The following is a 10,832-nucleotide window of genomic DNA, read 5'->3' as shown; positions in this document are numbered from 1 at the left end:
TTATAAATTAAAAATTCAGCAATTCCAGGAAGTTACTAATGTTTGTGTGGTTTGTACTGTTTGCATTTGTTTTTGTATGTATTGTTTATTATATTTTTAATTCTTAATAACATTTAAATAAACGTGAGAGAAATCCACTATAGACAACTACATTTTGGGATTGTCCACACCCCAAAATTGGGGGGTGAGGGGGTGGGAAGGGATCAATTAGTATTCAAGTCACACTCTCTCAGCCTCAGAGAGGAAGGCCATGGCAAACCCCCCTCTGAATGAACCAACTGGCCAAGGAAAAACCCCTTGATAGGTTCTCCTTTATTGGGGAGGGGGGCGCCCTCTCAGCCCCAACACACACTGCAGCAGGGCGCTCTGCACTTTCTCAGAAGAACTCTTGCAAGGAATGAATGAATGAATGACTAGAGGCCGCGCCTCCCTAACAACCGCCGGTTGCTAAGGGAGGAGAAGCGGAAGCACTCCCTGCAAGAAGAGAAGCACTTCCAGGGGAGAGGGTTGCTGTTTTGGCTGGAGGTAAGAGAGATATATTGGGAATGAGCTATAATTATAGTATGCTTTTTCAGGGGCTTCAAAATGTCCTTTGTGCAAGGAATGCCTAGAACTGCATCTGCACTGCAGAAAAGAACATGGTTTGATAGCACTTTCACTGCCAGGGCTCCATGCTATGGACAAACTCCATGCCACAACAAACTACCATTCCCAGAATTCCATAGCATGGAGCCCTGGCAGTGAAAGTGCTATCAAACCATGGTACTTCTGCAGTGTGGATGCAGCACACAGTTTTCTTCTCTCTTTTCTAATTAGAAGACCAGCCTCTGCGTGATGCATTGCTGTGATACAAGTCCAGCAAAGCTGGTTTTTAACCCAGTACTTGCTAGAAATTGCCTCAAGGTTTCTTATTATTCCCCCCCCCCCAACACCCCTTTTCCTTCTTTCCCTAATGGCCTCAGAAATAAGGCTTCTTTCTCTCTCTCTCTCTCTCTCTCTCTCTTTCTTTCTCTCTCTCTCTCTCCTGAGCAAGCAGTTAGTCTCCTGGTTCTTTCCTGGAGGAGTAAGAGAAAGAAAGTAGGTCAGGAAACACTGTTTTTTCTCTGTTTCAGCATAAAAATGAAGGGGGGAAAATCCTCTAGGAATGGAGAGCGGGGCTAGAAAAGTGGGAGGAAGGGGGTTGCTTCACAAAGAGTGGTGCCCAAAGCATTATTACACACACACACACACACACACACACACATCTATATATATGGCTGGATGGCCATCTGTTGAAGGTGCTTTGGTTGTGAGTTCCTGCATGGCGGGGGCTTGGACTCACTGGACGGCCCTTGAGGTCTCTTCCAACTCAAGGATTATATTATATATATACTCATCCCTCCATATTTGTGGCTTTGATATTTGTGGATTTGATTATTCACGGATTTGATTAATATTATAATAATAAAATAATAATAATAATAATAATAATAATAAGTTTATTTTTACCCCGCTTTTCCAATGTGATCAAAGCGGCATATATAGGAATATCTAGGTCCCCCAGTGCAACTCTATATGATCAACTTTAACTAAAAGTTGCACTGAAAGACCTAGAGATTCCTAGAGAGAATATGCTACTAGGCCTTTGTAGCTCCTCCAGTGCAGTTCTATGGTCAGGGTCTGTTGGATGTTGATCACTGCACTGGAGGACCTAGAGATTCCTAGAGTGGTGTCCTCTCAGGTAAAAATGTATGTTTTTTGTTATTTGCGGTTTTTCCATACTCACAGGGGTCTTGTGCCCCTAACCCTAGCGAATATGGAGGGACAGGTGTGTGTGTGTGTGTACACACACACACACACACGCACACATAATCATTGTCATTGCACTGGGCCCTTGGTGTCCACTGGGGTTTGGTTCCAAGATTGCCTCTCACCCCATGGATACCAAAATCCATGGACACTCAAAGTCATATACAGTGTCATAGCGAAATGGTGTACCTATTATAATTTGGCAAAATCTAGGTTTGATTTTTGGAGTTTAGATATGTTTTTAAAAATATTTTCAAACCATGGATGGTTGAATCCGTGGATAAGGAATCTGTGTATACTGACAGCCAACTGTATATGGTACCGCACACTCCAACTGAGCATATTTTATATTTGCAAGCATGCGTTTATACATTTGCACACAAAAGTACTTTCTACTCTGACATGCCCTATGTAGAACGACTCAGGGAGCTGGGGATGTTTAGCCTGGAGAAGAGAAGGTTAAGGGGTGATATGATAGCCCTGTTTAAATATTTGAAAGGATGTCGAATTGAGGAGGGAGCAAGCTTGTTTTCTGTTGCTCCAGAAAATAGAACCCATAGCGATGGATTCAAAGCTACAGGAAAAGAGATTTCATGTCAACATTAGGAGGAACCTCCTGACAGTAAGGGCTGTTCAACAGTGGAACACACTCCCTCAGAGAGTGGTGGAGTCTCCTTCCTTGGAGGTCTTTAAACAGAGGCTGGATGGCCATCTGTCAGGGATGCTTTGATTTAGAGTTCCTGCATGGCAGGGGGTTGGACTGGATGGACCTTGTGGTCTCTTCCAACTCTAGGATTCTATTATTCTATATACATACATGTGTGTGCGCACACACACACACACAGAGACACACATAGTTTGTATGCCTTCATGTCAAAGTCAACTGGAAGTGGTGCCACCTAAGTTCAAAAAAGAAACAAACAAAAAAAACAGTAATTCAGTGAAGGAGATTTCTGGGTAGCTGATCAGACTATTGGAGCTGATCAGACTATTGGTCCATCTAGTACGCTCTTATTGTAACTCTTTTAACTGGCAGCAGCTCTCTTTAGTCACTGGCAAAGGTCTTTAATATTTTCTGCTGTTGCAGGGCTGGGCAATTTATGCCTTCGTACATGTTGTGATACAAAATTTCCCATCGGTATGGGGTGCTATGAGTTGCAATTCAACAAGATCTGGAAGGAAATTGATTATCCATCCATATGCTAGAACTACCTGGTCTTTTTGAAGTGGCAGTGAATGGCAGAGGTTGAAGCGTGAATCTTCAGCATGCCAAACACTAAGTTATGGTCTTTTCTTCTTTGTCCTTCTCTTGCAGTCCTAGTTAAAGCACTGGATAGATCTGGAATTTCTGGTCTTATCTGAGCTTTTCTTCAGGATTTTAGCAGCAAAGCGGCTCTAAAAAACAAAAACAAAACCCAAAGCCTTATCACCTTTGGTGTATGTTTCATATCCACCATATACACATAGTGTGAAGGTAATTTTATACAATTTTTAAAATAGTTTTGTCTATGAGACAAAGTTTGTATACATTGAACCACCAGAATGCAAAGGTGTCACTGTCTCAGCCACTCGTTAAAAATGTTTTGGTTTTTGGAGCATTTTGCACTTTGGAATTCAATCTGTATTCTTGAGGGGATTGCCTTCCCCAGCAGTTTCACCCCTTAAATTTTGCTACTTCCCTTATGAGACTTTAAAAAAATAAATAAAGGAAGTTCCCCTGGTGAGTAAATTTTAAAAGAAAAAAGGAGCTTTGAAGGGAAGATTTTAGGCTGCCATATTTGATAGACATCGGAGTTTGGACCCAACCTACCTTTTCAGTGTGGCAGCCTTACCTCTCTTTGATGGTCGTTTATGTTTTGTTGGAAAACAGGGGAAACACTAGAGTCATATCCAGCTCTTTTTCTTTGGGTGGCACACAATACAAATGGCATCCTCAGGAACCTCATGAGGAATCTGGGAGCCCTGAGGAGGCCTGTAGCAGTGCAACTAACTAAAGGAAAATAGCTAGATGAGTTTGTACCACTCTCCATCGCTAGATAGTCTGGCTGTTTATTTCAAGATTCTTCCGTTTGGGGGCTGCAAAAGATATATTTAATCCTTGATTTTTGAAATTTCAAAGGTGCAAAACACTTAATTAGCTGTTCAATTAAATTTATTAATTAATTATAAATTTTCTATCTTGCCTTTCCACTTTCAAAGCAATTAAGGCAGTTCATACCAATTAAAAGCCTTCTAAACAATCAGCCATCAAACAATTTCAATAAAGCTTAGAAAACAATGGATGAAATATTTAGTGATAGCAGGCCTGCAGACAATGGATTCAGGCCATGAACTGATGGAAACATACTAGAATAAGATTTCAGTCATCATGAAAGACGTGGTAAAGAGGGAGACATAATGGATCTGTACATAGTGAATTTGATGCCAAAACACAAAAGGCCCCTGTCTCTGAGGTCGGTAGGACTTGTAGGAAGGCCTCACTAGCCAACCTCTGTGGATGAACCAATTTGTGGTTGATGAGATACCATTTATGGCTTTGAAAGATATAGTTGGCACTGGAATTCCTTGCAGAATTAGTTATGTTTTTAACTTTTGTTTGTTTGTGTAATTTTGTACTGTTTTTAGTTAATTTTAATTGTTCCCAAAAATTTTATTGTAAAATTTTTAAAAGGTTTTATTTGTGAGCTACCTTAGGTCCTTTCTGGAAGAAAGTGGCATAGTTATGAAATCAAATAAATAAATAAATAAACTACCAGCCAAGTAGATGTAATCATCAGGTTAACTGGCACCAGTCAGAACATGTGCAAACTGGATTTTATGCGAAGAGAAAGTGCAATTGAAATATAGGTTCTTTTCACTGCAGAAACAAGGAATCTGAACTTGTTGGAGGGAGAGGTGTGGACTACTATCATGGCTGCTGAGCTGGACTTCTCACCCCCTGAAATTCCAGAACCTACATTCTTGGAAAATATCCTACACTATGGCCTTTTCTTTGGTGCCATTTTCCAGCTCATCTGTGTGTTAGCCATAATCCTTCCTATTCCAAAGACACACAAAATGGTAAGCAGTGATAGACTAGTTTAATTCAGTAGTAATGATGATGTGTAATCTATTTTGATACAAATTCTCACCAAGATTGTTAATAATTTTTCAATGTATTGATGGTATTCTGTAGTGGTCACCTTTGGCTGATAGAGCAATAACTCTCTGATCATTATTTGCTTTACTCTTCCAGTAGACAAAAGAGTAAATTAAGAATTAAAATTTAATTAAGAATTAAAATTTTGAGTAACAATTTTCCCTAACGTAACTGGTCCAGACTATTTTTGTGGTCTTGGTGATGCAGAAGCATCTAAAACTGAGATGAATACCTCTTCTTCCAGTTAGTTGATGATCAACCCTCCTTGATATTAGCATCTATGCTGTGATTAATAATTTTTGTTTCATACCTGATATTTCATTAATGTAGTGGTTTTTCTAAAAGTTTGGGTAATATGTCAGCAAATTAGCTATGGCGCTTAGGAGCAGTAACATTCATGTCTGCAAAACTCAGCTTTCCAATAACTTAAGTGATACATACCAATAGCAAGCACATTTCTATATTGCTTTCCAGTTCACTTAAGCATCCCCTAAGCTGTTTAAAATGTGTAAGCTAATTGCCCCCAACAAGGCTAAGTGGACCCTGGAGCCCTGCCTGGGATTGAATTTACAACCTTGTGGCTGTGAATGGCTGCAGTACTGGCATTTAACCACTGCGTCACCAGGGGTTTCTAAAGTCCTCCATTTTAGGCCTAGGGCTTTCCACAAAAAAGGCAGGTTCCAAAACTGCAATATATTTTGGAATTACTCTTTTTATAGTCTTTATCCACCCCTGTTTGATACCCACCCAACTGAGCTACTTGAAGCTTATATAGCCATAGGGCACACTCTACTCATTCTGCACTAAAAATGTACAGAATATTGATGTGGGGCTTAATTCATTTGCAGTCTGAGTAGTCCTAATCTGTTCCAAAAAGTGGTGCAGTTGAGAATTTACATCACCCTAATTCTACTGCAAAGACCAGTGGGTTCCATAGGTTTGCTTCCCTTTATATTGTTTTAATAAATGAGTTTCACTTCCCGTTTGTTGCCGGATAATGGAAGAATTATGCCACTTGGTTGAGAGTTGTATATGTATATGCTAGAGAAGGTCAACCATATCAACCTCAAGATGCTCCTGGGCCAGGGTATTGGTGCTACCTGCTTCGGTAGCTTTTTCATGATAAGCATCTTATTTATATGCAGGAAAATATGTCTTTGAAGCCTTGCCTTGAACTGAACATTAGAAGGCAGCAGTGATCTTTCAGGACCTGTGAACTTTAAGTCCCTGAATAAATAATGCTTCTTGCTCCATTTTTCTGTGAGAGGGCTGACTCTCTTTTGGCCAGCTTCCTTTGGTGAATCACATCTTTTAGGAAGTAAGCCAAGCCTCCTTTCTTAGAATACCACATGAGCATGAATTGAAATAACCCATTTACTTGTGAGAGATTCAAGCCAAACTCCTTGATGATAAAGATACTGTCAGCTGTTCTCTCCAGTGCAGTGTTATCCGCACTTCCTTAGAGACTTGACATTTGCAAATATCTCTACCATTTTTCTGTGGCCTTTTCCAGTTGGCACACATTGATTTTCTGATTATCCAAAAGCCTAAAAAATATTTATACAAAAGCTTGTTTAATGATGAAAAACAATCTGTGCATCTATGTGGCTACTTCTGGGAGCTTAGCTCTGTTACCAATCATGTGTGCGGTTCTCTTTTCTTTTCTACAAGATGATGACTCTTTAGTTCCTATGGAAGAAATGTTTTCTGCTGTCATTGATCAGAGATGATAGCAAAGCAGTTGCGTGATGGGAAAGAAAAATGTATCCTTGATTTCCTAGATTTTAAAATGTAAAATCTTCCAGGTTTCAAATAAGATTAGGTGGGTAAGAAGTTATGGCAGGGAAATTACTTGAAAATTATTCTGTTTGTTTGCTTTTCACAATTAAATGTTAATTTCTCTTTTATTTTGCTTTGATAGCTTGAGAAGCCAAGTTTTCTTTTTCTTTTTAATGTTTTTAACTGTTTGAAGGGCCTCGGCATTTGAAACTCTTATGAATTATGTAGCCCTAAAGGTGGACTTCTATGTCTATTTACCATGCCAAACATTTGACTTTCCCATGTAGAGTAACTGTGATTTTCTATCCTGCAATCTTCCCCAAACTGGCTTCCTTCAGATGTGTTGAAGTATAACTTCTGTCGCCTCCAACTAGCACATCAATTTGTTGTGCACATCAAGAGATTTTCAGATTGGGGAATACTATCATATAAACAGGCAAGAGGGTCATCTAATTTTAAAAAGTACAAAGCTGTATCATATACCTCTCAAAATTGGTGACACAGTCACTGCCACAATTCAGAGCTCATCACACGATCCCCTTCCCTTAGCGAAATCTTTCTCTGCTTTCTCTTTTTTGCTTCATCCTTCCTATTCTTTCTCTTGCTTTCTTCCTGTCTTTTAGCTCTATATTCACCATAGTAAACCACCGCAGTTACCATAAAATTTGACAGCAACTATTGTAGATGTAGCAAGTTAGATGATGGTCTTTCCCCTCTCCTTGACCCTGAATAAAACCAATATATGCCCCAAAGCCTAGAAGATTGCTCACCCCAATAGAAGCTTCCATGGACTAAATTCAGGGTCTGAACAGGCAGGCCAAAATAAAGCTGCTTTAGGTCACTTTGGAGGTATGCTGTTTAAATGATGCATGCGTCTTAAGAGGTCAGAAGCCACTCCAAAGCTACACTCCAGTCCTAAGGACTGCAGTGTAGCTTTGGTGCAGCTTCTGGCCTCTTACGATGCGTGTGTCATTTAAACAGCATACCTCCAAAGTGACCCAAAGCAGCTTTATTTTGGCCTGTCTGTTCAGGCACTTAGTTTCATTGGCCCAAGATCATATCTGACAAAATTAACTTTACTCCATGAAAATGTACACATAGGGGTATAATACACTGGTTAACCCTTAAGGCATTCTTGCTACAACATGTTAACACAACTTCTCCTCTTGAAGATTTCAACTTGGTAGGCCCTTTTCATATGTACTTTGCTACATGTAGTGACAAAATAATATAAACCACTGGGATGGACCTATACAGAACTAGTTAATGTTAATTCCTATCAGAACAACTTTTGATGAAATGATGAAATTGTCATTGCAAATTTGTTCCATTAATTAAATGGGAACTGAATTCAGCTAACTAGATCCAGCCTGTAGACTTTGATGTGTTGTGAGCATGTACAGGTTTTCATAGTAAAAATATATCAACCAGAATTAACCTGCAGTAAGCATCCTGCTTTTATACACATTTTTGTTGTTGTTTGCTCTCCTTCGTCTAGGCCCAATTAACCCTTCCCTCCTTATGCTTTCTCTGCTTCCTCCTGATTTCTAACCCTTATCCAGCTCTTCGTTGTTTTCACATCAAGCCCTCCCTCTTTTTTCCTGCCTAAACTGGAGGTACAGTATGCAGTGCACCTGCATCATACGCGGGTGCGCTATACGCAGATTTGAGCATATGCTCAAACCTGTGTAGAGCCATGTGGGGTGGCGTGTCCTGTTTGAATGAATGGGGCATGTGTGCGCCGCCACCACATGCACGGCTCGAGCCTACGCGTTTTTTGGCTTATGGGGGGGGTGGGGTTCCGTAACAGATCCCTGCGTAAGCCAAGGGTGCACTATATTCTTAAAATGTAAGCAGGATGCAGTCCTATACACACTTCCTTGGAATTAAGTCTTAGTACTCAGTCACTTAAGACAAACTGCATTGGATCAGTATGCATAATCAGTTTTTTTGCATTTACTTTTTAAATAATGTGTTTTTAAACCAGGTAAAAATAGTGTTCCCTTTTCTATCCCACCTCTATAGTATTCTCATAGATGAACAGAATTCCATATGAAAGCTTAGGGTTGCTTTTAGTGTGTGAACATCTGTGAATGCATGCCCAAAATTACTGACTTTGTTTCTCTAAACAAATAGGATACCGAAAACTTGGAGACAAAAAGTTCAGAAGTGGTAAAGAAACCTAAAGCTACTGCTGCATCATTAAATAAGAAGCCCAAGAAAGAAACCAAGAAGAAGCGATAACAGCTTCATAATATATTTTCAAGACCAGATTATGGCAAGCAGCAAGCTTTCCTGGAGACAATATTTGGTGAAAAACAACTGTAAAGACTTTTAATAACATTGTGCTCATTTTGGTTTTGGATCAAGTGGAGGTACCTCCTAAAATGTTTACGATTATTATTGTCTGATCTGTTGTAAATATATGTAAGGTTTGCTGAACTTTTGTACTAAGGTCACTGTCATGGCTAGCCAAGAGCAGGACTCTGAGGATGAGGAGGAGGATGGGTCTACTCCAGAGCAAGGGGTAATTGAGGCTGCACCTGGTGTTAATTCTGCTCTGCCAGAGCCCAGCCCTGATCTCCCAGCCCCAGAGGAGGAGGTTCAGCCAGGTCCTAGTGCTGATGGGATTCTTCTGGTGGTACAGCAGCCTAGCGGTGACTCTGGGGAAGAACCAGGCCTGGAGGTTCCCTCCTTTAGGCAATGCAGGGCTGAGAGTGCTGGCAGACGCAGGTCCAGGAGGATTGCTGAGAGGCAATTGGCAAACAAGCCTCAGCTGGCACTGAGGAGGGAATCTCCTACTTAACCACCTGTGAGATGCTAACTCAGTGCCAGAGTTTATTGCATGATCCTTTGGTGTGACTGCTGCCTGCACTGGCTCCGTGTATCTTGACCTTTGAGCGAACCTGACTCTGGACAGGACTGACTATCGTGATCTCTGTTCTCCTGGCTTTGCTCTTTCTCTCAATCTCTGCAAGGTTTGTGGACTATTTCCAGCTGCAGAGCTAATTACCTTGCTGAGCCCTCCTTATTGGCGTGTGTTTGTGTGTGCTGGTTGTAGTCCAGGACAGTCACCTCCTTTTTGTTGTTGAGATGTGAAGTCAAAGTCCCATAAAAGGAAACAGGACAATAGACTTGCTTGTCTCTGTCATATTCTTTTTCATGCTTTTTTATAAGACAAAAGGATCAAACACTACAACTCTTTTATTTTGTATTTCATTTATATGCTTAATATACCTGACATTACAGCCTGATTATTGTGTCTTTTACTTTATTTCTTAAAAATAATTCCTGTGTCTGAGTTTAGCTTTTCTTGAGTATTCTTTGACAGTTTTAACTATCTCCCCTGCACTTTGTGCCTAATTACATACGTCATTGCTCTTGTCTCTGCTTTGAAACATACTTCAGTGCTCTTTTTTTTAAAAAAAGGAGTCGGGTGGGCTGACTTCATAGGAGCCATGATTCATATTCACTGAAAAATAAGCACTTACATCCTTGTGAAAACCCACAGAGACAACAGTAGGACAGATGTAAATCCTTCTGATACGTGAGATTTCATTCGGTTACGTACACTACTCATTTTAATAGAGAACTCAGGTACAGAATTATAAAGGCTATGTGTCAATTGAGAAACAAGAGGGAAATATTAACAGCATGGAGAAAAACAAAATGTTTCAAGAAGTGGAAAAAATGTATTGGGGGATGTATTGTAATGTTCTACCATAGTGGAACTACAAAATGTCTCCACCCTATCTTTGAGCAAGGTTAATCTTCCTTCAGTATCTCCACCCCCTCCTCCCGCCACAACCACCCCATAACCATGTTGGGGCCTCAAACATGGAAGACACACAGTGACAATGTCATTTTCCAGGACCGTTGGAGGACCTCAGGAGGTCCTAAAAGATTCCTTCATTATTCTGTGGCTGTAATCACAAAGAAACACACATACACAGAGACAGAAACTTAATTTTATTTGCTAAGACATCCTACTACATAAAGTTCTTGAAGTCCCATGTCATATCCGACTGTCTTTAAAAAAATAAGATGCCTGTCAATTTCACTCTGGAATTAACAATCAAGGAAGCCTAGAAAAACAAATCTGGAGTGAAATGGACACATGCTCATC

General features: G+C 40.3%; 1 protein-coding gene across 2 annotated transcripts; it reads left to right on the top strand.

Moving 5' to 3' along the window:
• The first annotated feature begins 485 nt into the window (after positions 1-485).
• Positions 486-9,960, top strand: LOC149315732 (protein MANBAL-like). 2 transcript variants are annotated; one of them, XM_089518520.1, is made up of 3 exons: positions 486-525; positions 4,652-4,848; positions 8,843-9,960. In XM_089518520.1, exons 2-3 carry the CDS (start codon positions 4,699-4,701, stop codon positions 8,948-8,950), a joined length of 258 nt encoding a protein of 85 aa, XP_089374646.1. In that variant the 5' UTR covers positions 486-525; positions 4,652-4,698; the 3' UTR covers positions 8,951-9,960. The 2 variants fall into 2 exon arrangements, with proteins under 2 accessions (XP_089374646.1, XP_089374647.1); XM_089518521.1 differs by lacking the exon at positions 486-525 and adding an exon at positions 3,104-3,262.
• Positions 9,961-10,832: the final 872 nt, after the last annotated feature.

This window comes from Sceloporus occidentalis, unplaced genomic scaffold (genome assembly GCF_023333645.1).
Source record: "Sceloporus occidentalis isolate IW3139 unplaced genomic scaffold, rSceOcc1.0.p SCAF_3, whole genome shotgun sequence".
NCBI classification, from domain to species: domain Eukaryota; kingdom Metazoa; phylum Chordata; class Lepidosauria; order Squamata; family Phrynosomatidae; genus Sceloporus; species Sceloporus occidentalis.
The sequence above is the reverse complement of the archived record's forward strand: the minus strand, read 5'-3'. Positions and strand labels throughout refer to the sequence as shown.